General features: G+C 39.6%; 1 protein-coding gene across 8 annotated transcripts in view; it reads right to left on the reverse strand.

Moving 5' to 3' along the window:
• Positions 1–25404, reverse strand: part of SEMA4D (semaphorin 4D) — a 100095-nt gene that overhangs the window by 23790 nt on the left and 50901 nt on the right. For all 8 annotated transcript variants that reach the window (XM_064438697.1, XM_064438696.1, XM_064438698.1 and 5 more), the window contains exons 2-12: positions 19957–20020; positions 12993–13392; positions 10479–10624; positions 9206–9268; positions 6708–6806; positions 5390–5483; positions 4348–4461; positions 3273–3424; positions 1443–1618; positions 1175–1331; positions 175–397 (exon numbers count right to left, since the gene is read on the reverse strand). In XM_064438697.1, the coding sequence (XP_064294767.1) occupies positions 175–397; positions 1175–1331; positions 1443–1618; positions 3273–3424; positions 4348–4461; positions 5390–5483; positions 6708–6806; positions 9206–9268; positions 10479–10624; positions 12993–13086 (1318 nt within the window). In that variant the 5' untranslated portion in view covers positions 13087–13392; positions 19957–20020. The remainder of the gene's footprint in view (positions 1–174; positions 398–1174; positions 1332–1442; positions 1619–3272; positions 3425–4347; positions 4462–5389; positions 5484–6707; positions 6807–9205; positions 9269–10478; positions 10625–12992; positions 13393–19956; positions 20021–25404) is intronic.

The raw sequence follows: 25404 nt of genomic DNA on the forward strand, positions 1-25404 counted from the left end.
CCCTGCAATACTTTTTCAAAGCACGTAAGATTCCCCACTTACTCACCATGGCCCCTTACTTTTTAATGAAAACACCAGCTGATATAAAAGCACTGCAAATACAGAAATCAAGAGTTTCTCTTAGAGCACACCTAAGCCTACAGAATCAGTAAAAAAGTGTTTTGCAGAACTTACCTGTACTGATGAACATAACATCATATATGGTACCATTGAGTGCTCTGACTCTGTCTACTACAATCTGGGTATATTTCACATCTCGTTTCACTAGTCGAGGTCTGTCTCCCATTGGAGTCACTGAGTCATCCATTAGAGGATGATCTTTAACAAACTGCAATGTTTTGTCTGGTAAATTCAGAGAACTCATGTAGTTTGATGCTCTGGCTTCATTGTTTATACACTAGCAGAGGGGAACAAACAAACAAAAAGAGGCAATCAAGTTATATCATTTACTTGTACAAAACAGAGACCATTAACAGCAGCTACAGACATTTTCTTCTCTGCACTACTTTGGCCAGTAAGCACACCTTTACATCATACTCATTCTACCAAGGAAGGTCCTCAGGTCTCATAGCACTTTGGCTTCTGTGAGGTACTTATCTCTGAGCTTCACACTACATTTTTGTTTGGGCTCAAAATACATTTTAGGAAAACAGTCTTTCTGGATTGTCATGCTTATTAACTACTTTTAACTGTCTCCTCATTCAGCAGTAGCAACAAGATGATTGCAGGGAAGATAAGAAAGTAAGAAAAGTGTGAAGGAGAGCAAGCACTATGAACACTTTAATTTGCAGAGCATTGCACTGCATTGGATAAACCCGATGAACCTACTGAGACAATGCAACAATTGCTATACTTCTGCTCACCTGAACTAAAAAGTATTTGATGTTGCCTAGTGTTTACTGTTCACCACTAGAAAATTACTAACAACATAATGAAAATACAAAACCAGCAAATAACTCACTTGTAAATTAAAACCCCCCGCCTTTATTTCTAGATACAAAGTTCAGAATAAACCACTTGAGTGTTTTTCTACAAAGTCTTTACAACAAAAGGTATCCCCCATCAGGGCTAACTAAAATTAAGCTTTAGTAGGCTATCTAGTATTTTCCAGTTTCTTTACTCCTGAGCATTAAAAAAGACACTACCCATCAGATCCAAGATTACAGAAACTTACCGCACCAGGTCGAGGATTAGGAATTTCCCCATTGTATCGTACCCACTTTGTATGAGATTGTTCTACTGTAGCACTCTGCATATATTTTCCTTTCGAGAAAACATCTTCTACAGTAGACAGATTGTATGCACACACTGCTGACAGCCCCACATTATTTCTAAAAGTTCAGGAAGGAAAAAGAAAATGATAGGAATAATTATTACTTGTAGTAACCAACTCAGATTAAAGGTACTTATCCAGGAAAGGCTAAGGCTATAACCACACTTACAGTTGTGGGGTGAAGACTCCATATATCACTGGTTCCTTCAAAGTTGGAGACTTGAGAATAAAAACATCATTGATGATATTGAAAATTAAATTCTTATCAGGGATGGTACAAATCAATCTGGCCTTTAGAAAGGAAGTCCATTTTTTCTGCAAAGTCCTTAATCCTCCTTGGTCCCTCTTTTTATATAAAAGAAATAAAAAGGTGTTTGTGAGGATAATTAGCAGCATTTTTGCATTTAAGGACCACTGCTATAGAGCATGAAAGTGCTAAGCCCTGTTATTTTCTAACTTTTCATCTATAACAACACCAATAAATTTTAACACGTTCACAAACAGAAAAGTAAGGAAGCCACAGGAAAATTAGTTGATTCAACAAAAATAATGCAGAATGGTTTCTACCAACGCATAGAAGATGCAACATGAGACTTATAGAAGAACCATAGTTTAGCAACACTTGAAAAATTGAGATGAGCAATGTACCCTTAGAAAAAAATCTTGCTTGTTAGAACAAGTAAAATGACCATGGAAGTATTATACTGTCCCTTAAAAGAAATAAGTAACATTGCATTTGTTCTGTGACATCTAAACAGCGATTTTAATTCTAATGTTGCAATATGCACTTAAACTTGCCTGACATTAATAATTTCATTAGAAGAAATGCAGCAGCAATGCCTTAATCCTGCAAGCAGTTACCACCTTTTTTAAGGACTTGCAGAACCAAGGCTTAAAGAAGGAAAGATAGATGGACTAGAAATGTTTCAAAAGATTTGATACTCAAGCTGCAGCTCTGTTACTTCTCTTCAAAAAGCAGGCATGTTTGGACTTTATTAATAACTTCCCATTCATTATCCAATGCTGTTACACAAAGTATTAAAGGAAATCCACAAAATTTATCAAAACAATTAAGTAAAAATGCTTATAGATTTGCAGTGTGCCATTGATTCCTATTTCAAACAAAAAGGAGCAATAAAGCTCTCAAATTCCACTACATTTCCCTTTTAAAGTGTGCCCAAGCTGTCAGCGGGCAGAGGGCCATAATACTAAACCCTGTGTAAATCTGCCTCCAGCTGCTTGTTTAATGGAAATCTCAAGGGTACTAACTTGTTATTGATGTTTTGACTTCCGCGTTTAAATACAAAATGGTAAAGAAAATAAAACATTTCAACCTCATCAAAATGAAATGGCTAGATAAATTTCCTGCTGAGGCAAAAAAAATCCTGATGAAACAGGTACATTCCACTGCCACAGTTTTCGATAAATCAACATTTTCTCCTGGAAAAAAACCTCTTCCATCAGCAAGATTTTTAACCAACACTCCTGAGTACATACTTGAATCAGCCTAACACACTGAAGTTTAAACACAGGAAGTGTGACAGAATCAGGCTGGTGGTGACCATTTTCCTTGAGGCTCTGGCAGCTCTAACAGCTTCATGGAAGTCTCATCTGCCACACCACAGTCAAGAGCTGTTCTGCTGTGGACACAGCTACAGTTTTGCTTGTATACAGCTACATACAGCTACTTGAAAGTAACTTGACAAACATCCTATCCACTAAGCTCCAACCAAAGTCAGTTCCTCCCAGGTAGTTGTACTTAGAGTTTTTAAGAAAATAAAAAGGGAAGCCACTGTGCAAAACAAAATCACTTATTTGTTCCCAAAGCAACAGTTCGGCTTTCTCAGTACTGAAGAACTGATTGAAATTGCTAATTCACCAAGACTTGTTAAGTTCAACCATTTCCATTTAACTGGCAATAAGTCCACAATAATAAATACTTTTTAACACATACAAGATTCTAGTTGAATTGGTAAAAGTAAATTGAACTATGTCCCACCTTGCACACTCTAGCTATTCTTGGAATCATTAGTTTTCCAACAAATTCATACTCCACAGACACCTCCGTGAAAAAGAAGTATATCTTGTCATCTTCTCCATCTGTGCTGTTTAGATCTGCTCTTATCACATCAGCAAAAACAAAATTGGGCTCTACAAAGAGAAGAATTTTGTATTATATATGAGACTACTAACTTAATTCTCTCAAAGATGCTCTACGAGTCCTTCTTTTGCCCAGAGCTCACACTGGATTTACCTGCTCACCAGTCACTGACCTGCCTACGCAGTTTACTGTTTGTAATATGAATAGCATTTCTCAAAAAAAAAAAAAATTTAGAAATAGAAAAAAAAACCCCAAAACTACAAACCCTACGTGAAAGCAGTAAGATATCCAAGAGATCTTTATGGTCTGGTATCTCATCACTTCAGTGTTTTCTAATGGGCCTGGAGAGGTACCCTCCCTTGCCTGTCTCTCTTTTATTTCAGCTATCAGCTAGCTGAAACACTAAAAATGACAGTATCATTACAATCTGCATTACAAAACTCAGTATCTTGTAGTTTTTGGACATAATGCCCCTTTTGGAATATGCTACGTTCATTATTTTGGTCCCTTTTGACAGAAAGCCACTAACATCTGAGCATTCCCCAGACTTGGGAATTTTGAAATTCAGGAACTGAAATCATCAGGAACCATGATCAGCTCAATTAGAAAACCTGTTAGAGACCAAACCCATTCTCTTCCTTACTATATCATAACTAGGCTGCATTACTGCAAGCATGAACAAGTACAAAGGACAAGAAGAAAATTAACTGTAGCCCTTTAACATCAAGTTGAAGTCTGTGTCTTGAAGCTGTTTTCATTGTCAATGCTGATAAAAATCCTAAAATTTTAAAATAAAATCTCTTGACTGCACACACTCACATGTCAGTATATGCCAGTACAACAAAATCCATTTTGTTTGAGATATTAGACAATTGCCCCTTACCCCAGGTAAGACGCTTAAACTCTTTGTCTGAAGAATGAAAAACAACGTCACACTTACAATTTGGTTGGGCCAGTTCTCATGCCCACTTACCATTAAGCCAAGGTATTGCATACTCTGTTCTCAGAGGGCTCTGATGAGAGTGCCGTGAAATGATAGGCTCACTTCCCAAGAAATTATAAGAAGTCCCGGAATAAAGCTCCTCATCTTTAACAGAAAATCGAATAATTTATACTTTCTTATGTACTGGATACCAAAAAGGGTACATAAATATTTCAGAAGACTATGTAAGCTCAAAACTTCCCACAAGAAAAGATAAACAAGGATTTCCTCTAAATTGCCCCAGACATGTCTTCTATGTTTATACTTCTGCTGACCATTCTCAAGGCTAACGCTTCCACAGTTGGGTTTATTATTGCTTTAACACAAGCAACTGGCAAAAGTTAGCAGTGGCTTTGTGGTACTTTAACGCTTAACACATAAACTGTAGGTTTATGTGCAAACACGCAAGTTTGAGAAATGCACAGAATTTTTTTAAATAAATATTTTACTCTCTTTTTATGGCACCATTATTCAAACTCAACTTTTGAGAATTTAGATAACAATGTAGGGAGTGTGTTCTTATATTTCTCATTTCCTGTTTCATATACCATTTCATGACACCAAGGTATAACCATGAACTCTGGTTTCACCAAATCAGTGGTGTCTAACCATGCAGTAATATACTTGCAATAAATATCTCACTTCCCTATTCTGTCTCATGGCTATGTCTTCAGGACAGCTGAAAAATTTTACTTGTTAAATTCACTGAAATGACAGTAATTGATACTACAAAGGCACAGTCCTTTTAGACTACCTGGACTAAAGATATTAAACACTTGAAAATATAGTGTCAACATCTAGTTCTCAAATACTAATTTGTATTTGAGAAGTTGATTCCAAAACAACCTAAAGTTGTAATTTCTTTTAAGAAACATGCTATGGTTGACTACAGAAGTATTTCAAGGTCTACCTAGATACACAGAAAAGATATAAAAATATGGACATAATCTACTGTTTTGATATTGAGAGGCTGGAGAATGACATTGAACATTTTTTAATACATAATAATGAGGTATGCAAAGTCTGAACTTACCAACCATAACAGATGTGTAGCTTTGAGCAGGATCAAATGGACATCTGCCCTTACCATCTTCATTTTTACCTCCAAGTTCAAATGAAATTAAATTCTGCAAAAAATTAATTTGAAAAACACAAAACAACTGTTAACACTTTTTCTTTCAGTGACTTGACTCCTGCAAAGGTAACTGAAAAATTAACATTAAATAATGGTCTATATCATCAACTTCCAGCATCAAAGGCATTTTTAATAAGATTATAAAAAGGCATCTGTGTTTTCAGAAAATCTTATTGAGTCCAGCAGACAGACAGGAAATGTGACCCTATGCTATACTTGTGACAGCAGGAGCAGAAAAGAACAGAAAATGAAAAGTTAAATCCAGACAGACCTCAAGAAAGAGCACCCAAAAAAGGTAGACAGGAGGAAAGGCAGAGAAGTTAAATGATACAGAGAAAGAGCTGGCAATTACTTAATTAGCCTGCAGAAAAATGGACAGTTTTAGAAATCAAGAAGGCTTTCTGAAGTAGATATAGCAATTTTTGAGATTATGTTAAATTCGTGAGATGGGGCACAATCCAACTGAATTTTAAAAAGCAAGAGTACTTTGGCTGCTACTTTATAAGTCCCTTAAAAATGAGGAAATGAGGATCAGGAAGATGACAGAGAACTGTAGCCACAGTACTGGGGAAGTGATCAGTTACACTTTGCAATGAAGACATTGGAGGCTGAGGGCAATGGCTTCTGGCAACATTCCAGAGGTGATGGCAGGCAGACTTGCAGGCAGGGGAGACAAAAAAGAACCAACAATGACAAGATTTCTCCATTTCAGAATTGTTAAGAGCTGCAGTAAGGAGAACGATACAAGAGTCAGCAGCGAAAAAAGGGAGTTTTTGATTTTGTGCCAAGACTTCACTCTAAAGCGTTCAGCACTACGAAGCTGTGGCATAGCCAGGAGCAGAGCAAGAAGAGCAGAGACAGGAATCTAAGAATCTAAGGCAGATTCAGTAATGGATGGAAGTCACAAAGAATGCCATTTCAGTCTTGGAAATTATTTTTATGCTAGCTCACAATACACAGAGAATTATGGGAGCTAAGAAAAAGTAAATCCACAGTTAAACAAGATGAATCAACAGATTCGGTAACCACTTTGAAAAAGGAACAGCACAGTTCATTTCCATACTCTGTCATTACTGTGGTACAGTGTAATAAATGCTCCAAATGTTACAACCAGTGCTGAAATTGGAAGTCTTCTGAATGGAAATTAACTCATTGTGTAAATGAGCTGCTTTTAAGTTACAGTTGTTATTGGGTCAAAACATATGTACATTCTTACCAGGTAATCGCATGTTGGCTGAAACGCATTAGTTCCACACACATAGAGAAAAGTATCGTTCAGCTGTTGCAAGACACGCACGTAATTACGACACTCTGTCTGTGATAGAGAAAAGGACCAGTCTGATAAACCACAGCGTCCACATTCCAACAGAAATAAACAATTAAAATTGTGCTGTCTGCTCATCTGTTGCTGCTACTTATGCCACACCACAGGAGTATGGCTGGGTGATACAGTGACCACTGGGACACCATCTCCCTCCAATCTCCAGGAGCTCTAGTCCTGCAGCGTCTGGTTTCCTACAGCCAGTGGTGTGCAGCTGCCTCAGTATACCTATCAGGGGAGCATGGCCAAGTACTATACACTCAGCAGGTGCATCTCAAGTTGTTCCATGAAAGCACAAGCTCTAAATACACATCTGATCCATGGGAACAACTAGTTAAACATGGAGTAAGTTTCAGAATTTGTCATCCTTTGTAAGCCTAGGTGAAACAGTAAGTGACAGTCAAGGTTGTTTCTTAAGACAGAAACCTCTAATACCATTAAATTAGCTACAAAGCTAATTATATCTGTCCATTTTTTTCAGTCCTTTATATCAATTGCGGTTTCATCCAAGGAAGCTTCTTAATTTCCATGGCTCTGAAACAGAACAGGGAGTTTGAGCAAAGACTTGAATAAAGGATATCAAAGTTTCCGGGGGAAGGAAAAAAGAACAACCAACCCCAAAAAACCCAAACCTCTAAATACCCACTTAGAGAGAAGGGAAAATAAAACTGTACAACACCCTTTAATTCCTGCTGGTACACAGCCAGATACCACCACTGTACTATAGTTCCATGAACTACTTAAGCAAGTATAAACACTCTCCTTACTCTTCCTTCTTATGAGCCAAACCAGGTATTTCTGTGACTGAATAGTGGGTTTGGTGTGACAAAAAACACGGGGGTGTGGGGGGACATGCCAGGGGAAGAGCAAAACCAGTTTTCTGCCAGGTTAGGTCCTTGCCCAGCTTCATAAATGCTTTTCACTGGCACTAAACAGCATAGTGGTGATAGGTGAAGGACTGTCCCTTTTAGTGTAAGAAATAGCAGTAGTGGCTTAACACTTCAACCCTTTTCGAACTAGTGCATTGTGCAGAACATCACAGCTACAATGTAAATGTGACTAGTAAAAGGTTATGAGTACAGTGAGGAAAAAGCATGGCTGGCAGTAAGTGTGACTTACTAAACTGGGGGAGAAACAAAAAACCAAGGATGGAGTTCAGTGCTCTGGCAAAGTACCCATTTATGGGTTCTAACATCCCTCCTACCTAATACCAATAATCTTTGCACAGAACTGATGGAGACATACACACCATCCACTGAACTGTATGCACAGAGAAATTCACACCTCATATTCGTCATGGCTGTATGTGATTATTATTACTAGTAATCCCAGCTGAACCTGAGGAACACAAATAAGGCAGCCAAGGAGGAAATGATCCTTAAATACCCACCACGTCTAGTGTTAAGATAATATATTGACGGTTGTCAGTCGAAGGCAAGACAGAAGCTGAGTCAAGGGAGAAAGAGCCCACTCCCACCTCGAGGAACCCCACAAATTCAGTATGTCTACCAGCCCCAGATACAGCATCAGTAGTTTTACAGCAGTGTGAACTAAAAAGGCTGCAAGTTCAGGGGTGCTGATGTCAAATCCCTGCAAGTGTAGAGTAGGACTGCTTTTTGTATTTGCAGGGCTTGCATATTTCCTCTTTCAAATCTGTGCTAAAAGCCTGGCCCAGTGAACCCTCACTTTACCGGATCACTAAATGAAGTGGTGCCACACAAGGAGAAAGGTACATCCACATACAGTCAGACACCTCAGGTAAACCATCCCCGCAGGAAAGGCAAAATGAGCAAGCCAGCCTGCGTGCTAGCAGTCGTGAGGAGTCCCCACAGCGGGGGGTCCCAGGGGCTGAGCTGCCTGCACTGCCGAGCTGGCAGGAGACCGGGCTGCTCGGCTGCTGGGGAGCTGACTGAGCAGTCACGCCGGCAGGGTTCTGCCGGAAGGGGCACACCTGCTGAGCGCCACAGTAAGGACATGTAGTTAGTGAAAAATACACTGGTGGAACCGTGCTGGCCTAATAAATAAAGCCTATGCCCTAAAGCAAACAAAATTACCGGCCATTTTGTAAAATCGAACGCTGGGGAGGAATTATTGCAGTAACAAAAAACAAGAGTTGTTATCAATTACCTCGGTGAAAGTAATACTGGTTTATCACTTTAATGGAAAAAATTTTAACGTTAAGCATCCATCAGGATGCGTTCAGATCGTCAAACATTCAAATAAATAACATTCACCATCAAGAAATAATGAACTATTAACAAAAAAACCAAACTAAGCATACTTAGTCTAAATAAAGCTCAAGGTAATTAAAGAATTTATGTCATTATTGAAAATTTTTATTTCAAACAGTTGGAGCCTTTCTTCTTTTAAGACCACTTCTAAAAAGTACATACCTGTTCTGATTTGCCCTTGACTGCACATTTAGTCTTTTTATCTTCAGTGACCTTCCAGTGTAACTAAGTGAAAAAGCAAGCAACAAAAAGGTACATTCAAAGCACTGTAATTCAATCCAAGGTCTGAAAAATCTTGCAATAACAGGCAATCCTGAGACCATCTGCAGTAAATGCAAGACATTTTGCAAGTACTTTTCAAAGGTTCAAAGCCATTCTTTCCTGGGAGGTGACACTTCCAAATGCACGTGCCTTAAGCAGGGCTAAACCACTGCTATTATCTTTTGGGTTCATCATAATGGCTTCCCTCAAACTGCTAATGAAGTCCCATTACCATATGCATTAGGGAAATGCAACTATAACTGGTTTAAGTACTTCTCAATTTTAAGTACTCCTCAGTTTCATTCACACTTGAATGAAAAACACTTAGGGGATGGGGATCAAAGAAAACTTACTGGACCAATTTACACTATATGGAAAAGTACAACCACTCATAGAATAAGTTTTACTTGCTGATGAAATTGCCCACCACCACCCGTGAACATTTTGTTCAGATTAAGAATCATATGAGCGTCTTCCAAAACATCCTGGGTAGGACTCGATGCCACACCTCCAGGTGTCAGCTTGTGCTGTGGGACAAGAAGCAGGAGCCTGGAAGGACTGGAAGCAATATAACATTAGCAGACTTCTGCATGGGCTAATCTACTCTGAGAAGCCAGCATCAGCACATCCAGAGTACTCCTCTGAGCAAGCTTGATCAGACCTGTCTGCACCACTGCTTGCTGTGCAGACACACCTAGTGACACGAAACAGATGCTGAAACTGAACGGACAGGGCCCTCATCTCATTTGAAGCACATCTGCAGCCTGCCACTCCTGAGAAAGCTCCAATTTTGCTTCTGTTTCAGATTAGATTACTTTGTGATTCAGATTAGCAGGAGATGGCCCACTCCTAATAATAAAGATATGTATAAGAACCACCCTTTAGAGGCAACATCCACAGTCCCTCTCTCTACTCCAGCATCTTGTCCCCAAGAAGAAAATACCTGAGGAGACCTCTAATTATTTGATTATATCTAACTTCTCATTTCTTCCTCTCATCTGATGGCATGTTTTACTCTATAGCATCTTCCAGAAACAACACAGGAGTAGCCCACGCAGAGTATGTTCTTCTTTAGGTACCTACCACCTAAAAGTGCAGTGCTACTGATGTCAGAAAATCAAGCCAAATTCGGAGTATGACTTTTCCACAGAGGCTAATGTATTAACATGCATACCTCATGATGCTTTTCAGCAATATTCACTGCATTTAATGCAAAGACCACTTCTCTGGCTCCTACATATAGAACGTCTTTGTCTTCACTTAACAGCAAGGTCGAATAGTTTGACACTTCTGATTGATGAAAATGTATTAGCTGGACCTCTGTTTAAATGAAAGAAAAGCAGCACCACATGAAGAAACACAATCACCTAGGGTTGAGTTTATGGGTCATATTTATAAGTTGTCTAATAGCTGTTAAATATCTTGAAAACAACAAAGGTTAGTTCAGACAACCCACATAACAGACAAGAGACCCCTCAGAAGCTTGGCTCAGCTGAAACAGCAGCTCCAATCATCAACATTGAAATCACGGGTCTCCGCTTTCTTTTTCCATTTCAAATGCCTAAATATTTCCTCTTATAGTGATCCCTAGAACTCATGTCTTCCTTCTTTTTTTTCTACCTGGGAATTAATCCCTTTTTTTCCTAACCTTCCATTTTACACATGCACTGTCAGGTCCTTCCCCACCTTTTCCCTTCCACTTACACAGCTACTGTGGAAAATCCCTTGCAACCACCCCAAACAAAGCTCACAAAAAACTCCTGCACCTTAGAAGGTGACACTTCAGCATATTAAAATAGAAGAAAGAAGACAGAGAAGCTAAAAAAGTACCATTTACAGAGGGTCAATAAGCTGATTTTGATGTGGAGACCAGAGGTGAAACGCACGTGTTAGAAATAAATAACATGAAAAAGGAAGAGGATGAGAGAAAGAGGGAGACATGGGGGAAAAGGCAGTGGAATGAGGAAGCATGCAGACTGGAACAGAATGGCTTGGAGGAAGATGACACAAAATGACTAATATACAACAATATCTTTTCTGCATGTCCAACCATAATGGAAAAATGACTGAAAGCTTGGGAGACTATTTTCTGCAAGAGACTATCACAAGATTAATTAAGTGTGGCTTTTTAAGGTACAGGCAGAAAACAATGTATTATTGCTCCCAGTTCTAACATGAGAAATTGCACGTCTTCAACTATAATTCTCCAGAAACATTAATTTTAAAACTAGATTCTCAAGCATGTCATTTTAAAGTCTTCAACTTGGCAGGAAAATTCCCCCAAATGGATGAACTGGTTCATACAGCTCCACATGTTCATTCTGCCACTGAACTAAATTCCCCCTCATATTCAAAGTAGGCTTCCCATATTTAAATACAACAACCTTTAGCAGACAGAGACAGGGAGAAATAGTAGGAATGAAAATAAATTCCATTTATTTTTGAGTAATTTGGATGTGGTTCTGCAGTGCATTACTGTAATGCCATTGAACAGCAACTTGCCAAATTCTAACTATTATACAAGATAGGTGCATCAGAGGCTAAGCGGGAACCCCAAGCCTTGTCTAGATCATTCTTTCTGAAAAGCTATATCAGCAACTCACTAACTGATATACCAATAAACAGGAAAAACACTTCCTACAGTCATCTCATAAATCAGCTTATTGTACCTCATTCTTAATATCCATCTGTATGTTCCTACTCTATGGCTGCTCAGTATTTAACATCCTTATTTAAGGCTGCTTCTTCATACTGCCCATATACTTGTTTGGTTTTCTTTGGTTACAGCACAGTTGGGTAAGTAATTGTTGCTAACTAATTAGTAGTAAAGGAGGACCCAAACACAAAACCTTGTAAAGCCTAAATGGCTTTACACCTCCATGCCACATGGAGGTGCAGGGAGAGGGGAAGGGCAGGGTGGAAGACAGAGAAAGGAAAGGGGCGGGGGGGTGGGGGTATATTCACAAACAGCAGCAACTAACTACTCTACAGACCTTGCTCTAGAGTTCTCTTCAGATGCAGGCTAAATTAGTAAAACAAAAGTGAAAGGATTCTCTGATTCCCATTACTTCTCTTTGTGACACATTTGCTGACGCCTGCTAATTGTATTGGGAGGTTATGAATATTTGCTGAAACTTCCCTGAAATACAGGGAAAGTGGTGTTCTGTGAAACAGATTGTATCAACTCTAGGCACCATATAATGCTGTCAGAAGAGTGCCAAAAGCTTATCTTTCCTTCACCTAGTGATTTATTTTGTGCACCGGATGGTTTAGTGTCAAAATACATCTCAGTCTGAAAAAGCATAAAAAAGATTATTGCTAGTATCTTCAGACTCAAAGTAAAAATAATTTGATTTTTAAAAAAAATACAGCTGTTGGGTTTTTCTCCTGAAGCAATCTTCAGCTGCAAGAGCCTTCTGCTAAGAAAGCCAAATCCTAAATTCCTCCTTTAAAAAGCTATGTTTTCAGAACTGCTTGAAGGATCTGAAATCAGCTAACCCAGTGCCTGAGCCACTTTTGAATATTCTGGTCCTAAGCACTTCATACGCTGAGCAAAGCCATCAACGCCTGACCAAACTTGCAGCAAGCAGGCTGGAAGACCATACAGCCTCAAGGAGTTTCAGACCCCACAGAAACCCTGAGGTTGTGTCAGTGTCCCACATTACACTACTGAAGTTTCTCTTCTTACCTCTGTGTTCCCAAGTGATCCTCGGTACTGGGCCAAATGCTACTGCCACTTCCAGTAACAAACCCCAAACTACATAAAAAGCACACAGAGCCATCTTCACAAGTATCCTTGCTCTTCAGGGCTCCTTGGGTAACTGCAGCAGGTGATTTTTCTTCTGCTGAAGAAACGCTAAGTCCCACGGAATATTAGAGACCAGACATTTCAGACCTTCCGTACAGTGCAACAAGGTAGGCTGGAACAACTATAAAAGTACGTGCTTTGCAGCAGATCACTTCTTCAAGGAAACGCACATTTTCCAGGATGCTTCATACAGAGACTGCCCACACTCTCCACAGGCTGCAGAGCTGCTGAGAAGCACAACTGAGCACATTCTTCTGTTTCGTTGCAGAAATAAACGATGCTGTAGAGAGGAGGGGAGCAAGAAGTAGAAGAGAAAGAAAACTGAGTACTGCCAAAAATAGCATGTAGAATGCTCTGGTATTCAACACTTCTGCAGCTGTCTGCATAGCTTAATTTGGATAAAGAGTACATTAATTGGTGAAAAGATGATTCTTAAAAACAAGCCACACATTACGTGGCAAATAGGCAATAACTGAAAGCAATCATTTAAATCTAGAATGCCAAGTGTAAATATTTTGAACTTTCACTGATGTTTAATGCACAAAATTCAACTTTGGTTTACATATTTTCTTACTTTTAATAGTGGGTAGAAGAAAATCCCACCTCTGATAAGCAATAAACCAAGATAACAAAAATCACTACGGCTAAGTTCAGAGACCAAAGAACATCAGAAGTGCAGCATTAACCTTAAGCATCAGTTACACAAACCCACTGCACCTCTTACAAATGGAAGCGTCATTTTTAGCAAATTCTTTTCATGCTACAAACGCACTCAATGTGTGTGGGGATAGAAAGAAATACAGGTAATGCACTGCAAACAAAAGTAAAGGGAGAAAATGCTTAAATACTAGGACTGTCTAGCAGTTTTATGAAAGTAACTCTGTGAGCCACCCATTACTCTCACACCCAGAAAGGGCTCTGACCTAAGCAATCAACAAAACCCATGGCTTCCTACCCCATCTCTACACCAGGTCTCCACTGCACCCATCTCCTACAACCCCGCCGAGGTCAAGGCTTTTGCACGTATTTTCTGTACTGAACTGTGCACTGGGGGTGGGGGAGTGAGAAAAGCATATTGTCCTTTGCAGCAGGGCACAGCGGGTGCTAGATTTATACCATGCCATAGCCTGAGTTGCTAGTGTCACACTAAGAGACACACCGCAATTCAAGATAATCGTAATACCTAGACATTATCCAGCATGCATAACTGGGCAAGGGAGGGTTGCAAAATGCTTAGTAGCATCCCAAGAGGAAAGGGGCAGCACTTGAGGGGGACAGAAGCAAAGCTGCAACAAGAACGTCTCTAAGGACAAGCAGGATGCTGACAGCCTCTTTGGGAGGTGGAGGCACTGGGTTTAAGCAGGCAAAGGCAAGGAACCTCTGGGAAGTGCAGCCAGCAGATCTGCTATGAATACAGAAGTAACACGGCCAAGTAGAAGGACAAATATGTAAGATGCCTTTACAGCTGTTTTACTAAATGATCACAAGCAAGGTTAAAAGAAAATTTTTAAAAAAATCTCTTCTATTCCTATAAATCTATTATCTACTAAGAAAAAACCCACACAGAAACACTATTTGCTCAAGCTGAACCTGTGACTTCAATGATTTCTTATAATGTTTTATTTTAGTAAGCATTTTGGGTCAGATCCAACTGTTTATAATGGGTCACATACATCATTCTTGTTTTTAAGGCATCTTTTCAGTTAAGTTTACTCGGCTTGGTTTTCTGTCTTGCACCCTTCCTGTTTATTATCATACATAATAAATTCCACGTTTTGCTCTCCAACACATTAAAAAGTGCTCAGAGTTGCAAGGTATCACACAAATGTATTCTAAGGCAAATAGCTTTACAGGTATGTATTTAGAGAGTGAACAGTAAATCAATGGTTAAAGTTAAGGCAATTCAGCAATTTTATTTTAACGGAGATGTGAGGGGGAAACCAACAGTTTGAAGAAAGATCTCTGCACCATTACTCTACACACTGCTAATTCTCTTTTTCATACCACCTTTTGTTACTGAGAAGACTCCATGTAATCATCAATTCATTAACTCCTGATTTAAAAAAAAATACAGCCAGAACATTATTATTCAGTCCCAGTCCCAACGATAAGCAATGATTCATGTACAATACCAGATGGCAGAGATGTCTCCAGAGAAGACTTCTGAAGTCCTGTAAACTTTCTGGACCTCAAAATAGGATTAGCTAATCTTTGCCCCAGTAAAGGAAAACCTGAAGTCTCCCTACAGGCACAGTTACACCTCTACCCTAGCTCACCTACCTGACAAAATGCAAAATGACAACAAAATCTGAAACAAATTCCATTACGTTCTGAAGAAGACAAAAGGTCTGCTTGGGTTAGTTGGTGCCTACTTTGCAGTGTGGCCAGAGGGTTGCTCCGGCCACACAAAGTAGAAATCTGTCATTTTGTTCCCACTGTATAGGGTTGGGAGACAAGCCCTTCACATTAGTGAGTTTGACTTGTGGGACGTTGTTTTTTGATCTAAGGTAAAATTGTGCATGTTAAAAAAGGGGGTGAGACAGACTACAGCGAACGTTACATGCCCAATCATGCAAGATCCACTTTGTTCTCATTCCTATTAGTTTAAATAGAGATGAAAATGCACTCAGAAACTTGTCCTTTAATTTAGTCTTCAGTTTAATTACTCTCTCCCTGCCCTTCCTTCCCTGTGCTGAAAATTATCTGGAGTAACTCCTTCACTGACATCCATTGGGAAGTCATCCATAATCTACTATGAACCTGGTTTTATATAACAAAAGGGGTAGAAGCTGGGGCAGGGCAGGTAGTCCGGACAACAGCCTAATTTCCACATTAGCTCAGCTCCATCAGTGTTCGCTACCTTTGATTAGATTTGAGTGCTTTGCATTTCTGGAAAGTTAGGTCTCCTAATGCTTTAGATTTTACTCCTAAAAACAAGCCACAAATTTACTTCTTAAATGTTCTTGTTTTCAAGCAAAGCAGAAAGAAACTTGAAACACTTAGTCACATTAATTAAACTCTCACTAAAATTGACCACAGGTCTACCTTTCTATGAAACTGCTGAAAATTTTCTAAGGTACATTTAAACCAGTAATTTTAATGTAGACACTCTGCTGCTGCTGCTGATTTTAAATCAATGTATAATGACAAACCGGAGCAAGATAATACATACACTATTTGCATGAATTTTCCATAATGCTGGTATTTATGGTGACTAAAACCAGGGCACCTACAGAAGAAGAAACAACCAACAGAGATCCTGTCAGTTTAGCAGAGCACAGCTGGAAATCCAGAGCTGTGAACATCCCCACTGACATGCATCATTTTAGTGCACAGGGAGAGAAATGGGAAGAGACAAGCTTCTGCCCTCTTAAGAGAGAGAAAAAAATCAAAACTGTTCGAAAGAAAAATTTCAGGCAGCCCAAGTGCTGACAGGGAACACTAGCACAAATTATGAAAGCAGGGAGTTGCAATGGCATATCCTGACTGTTACCAAGACTGAAAAATATCTGGCTCTCACACTACCTGCGTCGGTGGGCAAACAAACAAACAAACAAACAAACAAAAAAATCAAACAGTGTTCCGTTCTACCTACTGGAAAAATGCAAAACACTAGCCCTGGAATGGGAGAAGCTGAGAAACCCACAATGGGAAGATGACTGCCATCTTTCCCATCCTCTAGCACACAGGTGCAAGCACAAAGAGGTATTTGTGAACATAAAATGTCACCTTTTGCAGATGTCAATTCAGCAACCCTTATCAGTACCAAATTAATTTCTTGGTAAGTAATAAAATGCAACATCAAAAGCCCAGGGGTCAGTGTCTTCTCCCCAGTCAGCATGGTAAAGCTGGATTCAAGTGTACATCTTGTACGTGTGGTACTTGCACAAGCTATCTAAATTCTGGAATTTCAAAGTCAGGAAATGCCCCATTTTGCAACACTTGTTTCAACATTTTATTTTTCTTCTAATAAATACTTCACTGCATTGTGCAACTTCTGAATTCTGCTCAGTATTACACAAATTGCTAAATGGATCTACTTTTATCTTCTCTATGAAGGTTAAAACTGTAAAAGAATTTACTGACCCACCCACAGCAGCCAGCGTTACAGATGGGATCCTTGCGATTCACAAGAAATGACTGTTAGCATCACAGAGGATCCAGCCTCTCCCTGCAGAAAGCCAGAAGGGCACTGGCCTTCCTGCCCTAATCCTGTCACTCTCTTCATGACTCCCCAGGCACACCAGGTATCCACATAATTTTCCTCCCATTTTGCATTGCACTTTATTTTCCTCCCCAGGGTTATCTTTTCTTGCAATCCCCCACCTACCCTGTGCTTACGTTCCCCATCGGTGGTGCTGCTGCCGCCACCTCCTCTGCACCACAAGCAGTGCACAACTCCACGACCACAGGTTACACGAGCCCTGGGAGGTTGGCAGACAAAAGACCACCTTCCTTTGTGCTAGAAGACCTTCTAACCTATATACTTCCCTACCTCTCCATGAAATCATTTTTACACCACTCACTGTCCCAGCACAGCAAAACAAAGCCTCACAGTAAGCAACAACTTACTGCAAGGCACCCTCCCTTCCCACTGCCAGGAGTAAAAAAACCACGGCAGGCTTCCCAGGCAGCCTACCCTGCTACTTCCAGATTAAAAAAAAAAAAAAAAGCAATTGTAAAAACTTGTAAGTTACTATGATGGGGGATATGAAGCTCAATATTCAGAGACAGGCAAATTTACGAGAAAATTGCTTCCTCCAACAGAAAAGGCAGGGTTAAAGGATTCATCTGTCAGAGGGCATAAATTGCAAGTCTCCCAAAATAACTTTCTTCAAAGGCTTTTGAAAGCTTTAACGGAATACAGACCTGCTCCAATGTTTATTGATACCATTTGATAACAAAGATTTTAAGGCTTCATACATGAAAAAACAAACCACAGAACTCCCACTGTGAGATTTTGCTTAAACCTGATTTTTTCAATTTGCCCAAAGTTTTGTTTCCAAAAATAGAAGAAAAAGTTAGCAATGCTTGTATTTTAAGCAATAAAAATTACACAGTAAGAAGTCTGCAATTTACCTTTGAGTTTTATTCACATAGTTCACGTATTTTAGACCAGTAAGGACAGGCTGCATATATCCTTTGCTTTAGTTCTCACCACTTAAAACCTTAAGCGGTGACATTTTTAGACTGTCTCATGAAAAAGATAATTTTTACACTCTTTTTCTTATTATACAATACGTATGGACTAGATTTCTGCTGAGCTACGTTAAAGCCCCAAACTAGCAGACCTGTAGCCCTTTATGACCAACATACATGCAGAGCCTGGGATTATTAACACTTCAAACTAACCAAAATACTTTGTAGTTGCTAGGTACTTACAAATTAGATGAAGCTTTTTAAGATAATTTGACATGGTCTTTACTTCCACTACAAAGCTTGCTAGAAGATGTGCCCTAGTGCTAAAAGAGGATAAAAATTCTGAGGAAAGTGAAATTCCCAGTTTTACGGTGAAACCTTCTGTGAAGACAGAAATTTACTGTTTTCCTGATTTTGTATTACAAATATGCCATCAAGTAGTACTCCGGAAACTAGTGCTTGAGCTTAAAGCAGTGAGTATTTATAATCTTCAGTAGAATACTTGAAGACTTTTTTTTTTTCTAACTCACCTTCCTGTTCTTTTCTTTACTACTATACACTTTTGTTTGGGCAAAGATTACAAGAAGACAAAGTACTGTGCCAAAAAAAACCCCACCTGAGATTACAAGACGACAAATAGTAGATTAAAATTCTTATTTTTCAGATTATTATGGGTGGATTGAAATATCACGTTAGCCTTCAATTCCAAAGAGCAAGAAGAATAAGCAAATGGGTTTGCTTCTGCTTGCTTTGTTTTATTTTAAGAAAAAGAAAGCTAACTCTAGCCTTCAACAACAAAGCATCTGAGCTAAGAGAGGTTGTAAACACTGTTGTGGGTCCTCAGCCTGGCTGCACGGAAGCAAACTAAACAGAAGTTACTAACGTACAACTACAAGGATGATGAGTGGGAGCCAACCACAGCTGCAGTACCAGCACCTTCTATTAACTTGGATGCTGAGCTATCCTAAATCCAGAATTCAAGAGCTGCCCAGGGCAGAAATGTGTTTTAAGACCCTTTTCTGCCTCACTGGGTTCTCCCAGATACTGAACCTGGGTTGTAACAGCGTCAGTGCTGCAGTGAGAACTGCTCAAATGATCAAGGGATAAAGTCCCTGAGATTTCGCCACCACTTAAACACATACTTACAATACAAAATATTCTTCAGGTTCTTCATTTCTTCTTGGGCTCACAGGACTGAGTCAAAATTATTTGAAAATGCTTACTGGCAACTAACAGGACTCACAAAAGCACCTGAATGTCTAAATCAATATGCATGTGTGGTTAAACAAAAAAACCAAACCCAAACCACTATCCTAGGTGTCCAGCAACACTTTCAAAGATACAACCATCTCTGAAAGCAAGCCCAGCCCAGGACCCCCTTGCACACATAAAACGCATAACACAGGAGGGCTGCAATCTTGAATGGGACTTTCAGTGGTAACTAAAGCACAGGTAAGATACAGTATGTTCCTAAGTCCCTTTTCTGGTAAGTTTCTTGAGAAATATTCTGGTCTTGAACTGAAACAAAGTAATGAATCAAGCTTATCATTAAACCGTTGCTTATGTTTTCCCATATGATTTCCTTAAGTCCCTAGTGTTCTTGCAGTGTATTTGTTAGTTAACTAACAATGACACAACACAGCCACCACGAATCCACCACAGCCCCCTTGCTGCGGAGGGGTACCCCTAGTTTCAGTCTACGTACCTGCCACCCCTTGGAGCCTCGCACACACCCCTGGAGCTGGGGAGCTGTCAGAAACACGTCCTTTCTGCAAAGAGATAAGAAATAGGGTTTGACATCATTACCACATAAAACTGAAGGGCAAGTTTTGATATGGGAATTATAATAAATCCTCCCCCAAAAGTTTGGCTTTTATTTCCTGGATTACCAGGGCAGACTGTTTCTGACAGAAACCAGAACTGATACATTTGCATCCAGCGAGCCAAGATCCTGATGCTGCAGTTAACACAAAAAACCATTAAGCAGTCCTGATAAAAATACACACCAGCCCTTTTCAAATTCAATTTGTTTCCTTTATCCCAAGCTGGCTGGTAACTACTCAGTACAAAATTATTCAGTATTTGCACTGCAGCATCAATTATTGATCCCAATAACAGTCTGGGATCCCTCTTATGCTGATACAGGACATACAGAAAAAGTTCAGAGAGGTTAGACACCAGCGAGCCCCACAAACAATCACTTTTACTAAATCCATATAAAGCCATTTCAACACTCCCCTACATTACTGAATGACTTGAGTACTATGCACAAGCTTAGAAGAGTATCTGGATATTTATGACAAAACCTTGTGTGTTCAAATGTATTTTATGTAATCAAAGCAGAACAGCAGGCCACTACAAAGCAATCCCAACAGTATTTTAGCTAACACACTTTTAAATATGAAGACTTACAATACCATTACATCAGCTTGTATTAGGCATATATACTTCCTACTGTTCACCCAACTGCTTTTAGAAGGGTGTGGGCTACCTTAAGAGAGAGCGTTTTTTAAATACAAGTCATGGCGAGTCTGATCTGGATTTCACTGAAGTCAACAGTAAGAGAGGTCCCGCAGATCCGAATGGGAAGAGGGTATATCTAAAGTGAAGAGGACATATCTTAAGGGAAGAGGGTGCATTTAAAAAAAAAACAACAACAGATCCCCATTGCACATCTGAAGGCTTCATTCTTGATCCAGAAGATTATGACTAAAGGCCCATAAGATCCCAAAAGAAAACAAGCCAGACAAAATTACAAGAAACAGCTCAATACTGCAATTTTCTAACGAAAGAGAGAGCCTACACAGGGTCTTTTTGAAGGCACAATGTCTGCCCTGTCCTTCAACCATGCACCTTTTGTGGCCACCAGTATGGTAGCAGGTATCGAAGAGGTACACCAAACCCACTTTTGCTTACAAAAAAAAAATCTTTTCAAAATCTTTTTGATCTTCTGCATTGGAGAGGGGAATATAGTCTGACTCTCCCCACATTGTTTTTTCAACAAGATACCCCACAGAAATCTGTTGCCCATCTATGCTACTACATGTGCTGCTTGGCACAAGGGGTCATTGATAGCCATAGTCACTAGCGCTAACAAGAATTTTCAGATCCCAGTGTGCTGCTTCCTTATGGCTTATTGCAGAGCAAACAAAAGTATAATCATTGATTTTAGATACCTTAAGGGGAGAAGAAAATTCTCTTTTGCCTCTTCTGAGAAAGGTCTTCCAGCAGCCTGTGGCTTGTACAGGCACTTTCATTATAACAAAGCTCTTCCATCTAAATAAAGAGCTACAGTAGGTGTCAAACTGCAGCAAATTAGCTGACCTGCAGGCCTCACTAGGTCTACAGCCTGTCATGGAGTTTTCCATGTCTTTACAAGTGGCTCCACGTTTCTGAGCTAGGGTCTGAGACCACTAGGGGCCCAAAAGCCAGGATGGCAGGCAGTTGGGGCCCAGGCCAGCTCTCAGCCTGCCCCTGGGTCTCCGCAGAGGCAGGGAGAGGCAAGAAGAGCAGCAAGGACTTCAAAGTTGTGGTGCTGCAGCTCAGGAAGTCGGCTCCCAAGAGCAGTACATCCCTCCTCTGTCTGCCCCTCAGCAAAAGGCCACTAACCGTCGGTGTTCCTGGCAGAGAAGCCCACAGACAGGGGGCCAGGTGTGAGGGCAGCTGAGCTCAGGTGAAGGTTGGTTTGCAAATAGGGGCTGATTCTTCTTTGATCACGCCGCTGCTGGCTGCCTGTCTGGGCAACACCTGTAGTCATGCGTGGCTACACACATGAGTAACTACTCACAGCTTGCCAAAAGCTATGACATAATTAAACCTTTAAACCAACCAGGACTTGATTATCATCCATGTAAGCACTGCAGGTTTGCAGGCACCCTTCAGGTCCTCTTGTCTGACCCAAGCCTTGCAGGTGATCCTTTAAAGTGGGCACTGCAGGAGCTCCCTAACAAACGTTAAACACTGTTGGGTTTTAAGAGTGAAAACTGTATTTCAGTGTTTCAGGGGAAAAATTCATTGTTTCTTCTGGTATCAGTTACTTATGCTTGGGGGGAGGGTACAGGGACAACAAGAAGTTGCACCATGAAAAGCTCATTATTTTGACAACTGTGACTAAGTCCTCAAAGATTAAAGAAAACACCTACTGGATTATAAATGAAAGGCAGCCTGGAATATATTATACAGAGCAACATGATAGTCACCTTAAGGAAATTTTTCATAAGAGAGCCACAATCCTTCATGTATGTGTTTGCATATATTTATTTGTTTATTTGAGGACTTTCCTCTAATCTGTCTAATTCCAAAGCACATTAATCTATTTTAGGGTACTTCTGGCTGTCACAACTTACTTATATTTAAAAAAAAAACAAACAAACAAAAAACCATACCCCACCAAAAACTGAACACATAACTTGTACTATTTCCTTCTGCATATCAATTACAACCCAGATCAGAAGCATTTCTTTAATTCTCTATTCAAGCATACACCTGCTGCAACCAGGTCCTAGGGATTGTAAATGAGAAGGAGAAAGGAAATACAGAACAAAACTACCTTATAAGTAAATTTTAATTACTCAGGGAACTCTTTAAGAGACCATGGAGGCAAATTTTAAGTTCGGGAATATTTGTATTATCACAGTACTCTTCACTGACCTACCAAAATACGATTTCCGGATCAATACCTTGACGATTGCAAATAGAGATATATTTGCTACCCGTATCTCAAGTCAACCACAATCTGTATGTACAAGCTTTCTTAGAAAAACTATTTTAAATACTCGTACAGAAGCCACAGGTAAAACCGACGTACAGCTATGAACAACTAAGGCCACGTATGCTGCCCACAGACAGCACGCTAAGAACATTCCTATGAATGCTCCGTGTGGTTTTAGAGTCTTAAAATAATTGCATTAAAAGGTAGGCTAGACTACAAAACCTATGCAAGACACTGAGGGAAAAAAAAAAAGACAAGTAACAAACACCCTACAGGATTTACACAGCGACGCCTCAACTGTTTTTCCCCTTTCCCACTTGTGAAGCTTCACTCTTTATAAAAACATCTTTATTTCACAGAACTATTTACTGGCCTATCAACATCCCCCAACTTTTTTTAAATGTTATGTTAAAGTAGAAGATAGGGCTCCCTCAGGCCTGACTTTATGTGCATGAGCTGTAACCTGCAGCAGAGCCCTGTGCTAGACCAGGTTTGGAACAAAGCAGAAAAGTTCTCTTATGCCTCAATCAGTCATTTTAACTCAACACAAACCGGACCGGGACCTTCAGCTTTCAACTACCCTGTCACCTTGACACTCCTCAGATCTCACAAGTACCCTTAAATAAGCCAGGAACACCACAGGCAAAGAGCCCAGGACTGCTACAAATCCCTTCTGCGTCCCAATGACAAAATACAAATACTGAGGTTGGGCCACCTACTGCTGAGAGCAGAGTTCCTCCATTTAAAGGATGTAAGAGAAACTGTAATTAAGCAACCTAACTTCCATAAAACTGGATAGGAGCATTCATTATATTACGTATGCATCCCTACCCTTCTTCAGGAAAGGATTTGAGTATATTTCACAACTCTAATTTTCCTACAGTTACAGTATTATACAAATATCAACCCAAGATTACTTTAATAAAATTTTAATCCATCGTAGTGGTTCTGAATCAAATTCCAATAAAGACAGAGGGCAGCAGCACTACAACTGTGTGAGACCAAGAGCCACAGAGCACTACTGAAAAGAAAGGAGGATGCACAACTGCACAAAGAAAACAGCAAATACCAGCACTTTGGCTTCAGATTGAACTTTTTAAACCACCACTTTAGGAACACGTAAAATTTATATATATTTGCAACTGGGTGCATTTGCTTAGGGAAGCAAATGTTCTTTCAGAGGTAGCATTAGAATATTTTATGTTATCAATAAACAACATAGCCTTTGAAGAGCAGAGGTCATTGGGTACAGCCCCATATTCAACACATTTGAACTTTGATAAGGTCAGTATGAAGGAGGCAGTTACCTCTCCTCTCACCGTACAAACATCATCCCTTATTATCCTACAAATTCTCCTTCTGTCAGAAAAGGAACAATCCAGAAAATGATTTGCTGGTGCTAAAACCTGAACAAGAAAAGCGAGCAGATGAGCCTCCAAATCTTACTCTGAGTATTCAGTGAAAAATAACAGAAAACAAAGTTTAAATTCTGCTGGTATTTTTGGTTAATGTTATTTAACAGAATGAATGAAGTGCACTACAAGAAAAAAAATCAAGAGTTTAAAAAACAACACACAAACAAAAAAACAACACACAAACAAAAAAACAACACACAAACAAAAAAACAACACACAAACAAAAAAACAACACACAAACAAAAAAACAACACACAAACAAAAAAACAACACACAAACAAAAAAACAACACACAAACAAAAAAACAACACACAAACAAAAAAACAACACACAAACAAAAAAACAACACACAAACAAAAAAACAACACACAAACAACCAACCATGAAGTCTGTTCTACAAGCTTTGCTTCACAGGTGTGTCTTACCCAAGACTATCAGCTACCATTTACGTGGAAGTGCCTCATTTTAAAAACAGAAGTGAATTCATGCCATGTATTTCCATATTCACTATGACAATACAGCAACCCAGAAACACTAAAGCTAAAAATCAACATCCTGTGTTATACCACCTTTTTACGAGCTTAGATCACATCTTTTTCACTTTCAGACTACACCTTTTGTTGCTTTTCAACTAGTTAGTACTCCAGCTTTTCCTTTTTTAACTTTCTCTGATTCTTTACATAAACTGTTTACAGGTGATAGCCTAAAGAGTTACCTGAACACCGACATTACAAAACACTCAGGCGTTACTTCACTGTGGTCCATATTTAGCATTTTTTAAGGCTGTCTCGACACTTTTGTTTCTCTCTCTTGCCTTGAGAAATGCATGGCCTCCTCCAAAAAATGCAGGCAATGAGAAAGCATGGAAGTGAGTCTTTAATGGATAAAGATCAGAGTATTTCACTATCGTGATAGTGTAGAAACCCCCTGTTATTCAGTAACAGATTCAGGCTTTTCAGGCTTTCAAGACAGTTTAAGAAATTATGCCAGTTGCTGACAGGTGCCAGACCCTGAAGTTTCTTGACTC

This window comes from Phalacrocorax carbo, chromosome Z (genome assembly GCF_963921805.1).
Source record: "Phalacrocorax carbo chromosome Z, bPhaCar2.1, whole genome shotgun sequence".
NCBI classification, from domain to species: domain Eukaryota; kingdom Metazoa; phylum Chordata; class Aves; order Suliformes; family Phalacrocoracidae; genus Phalacrocorax; species Phalacrocorax carbo.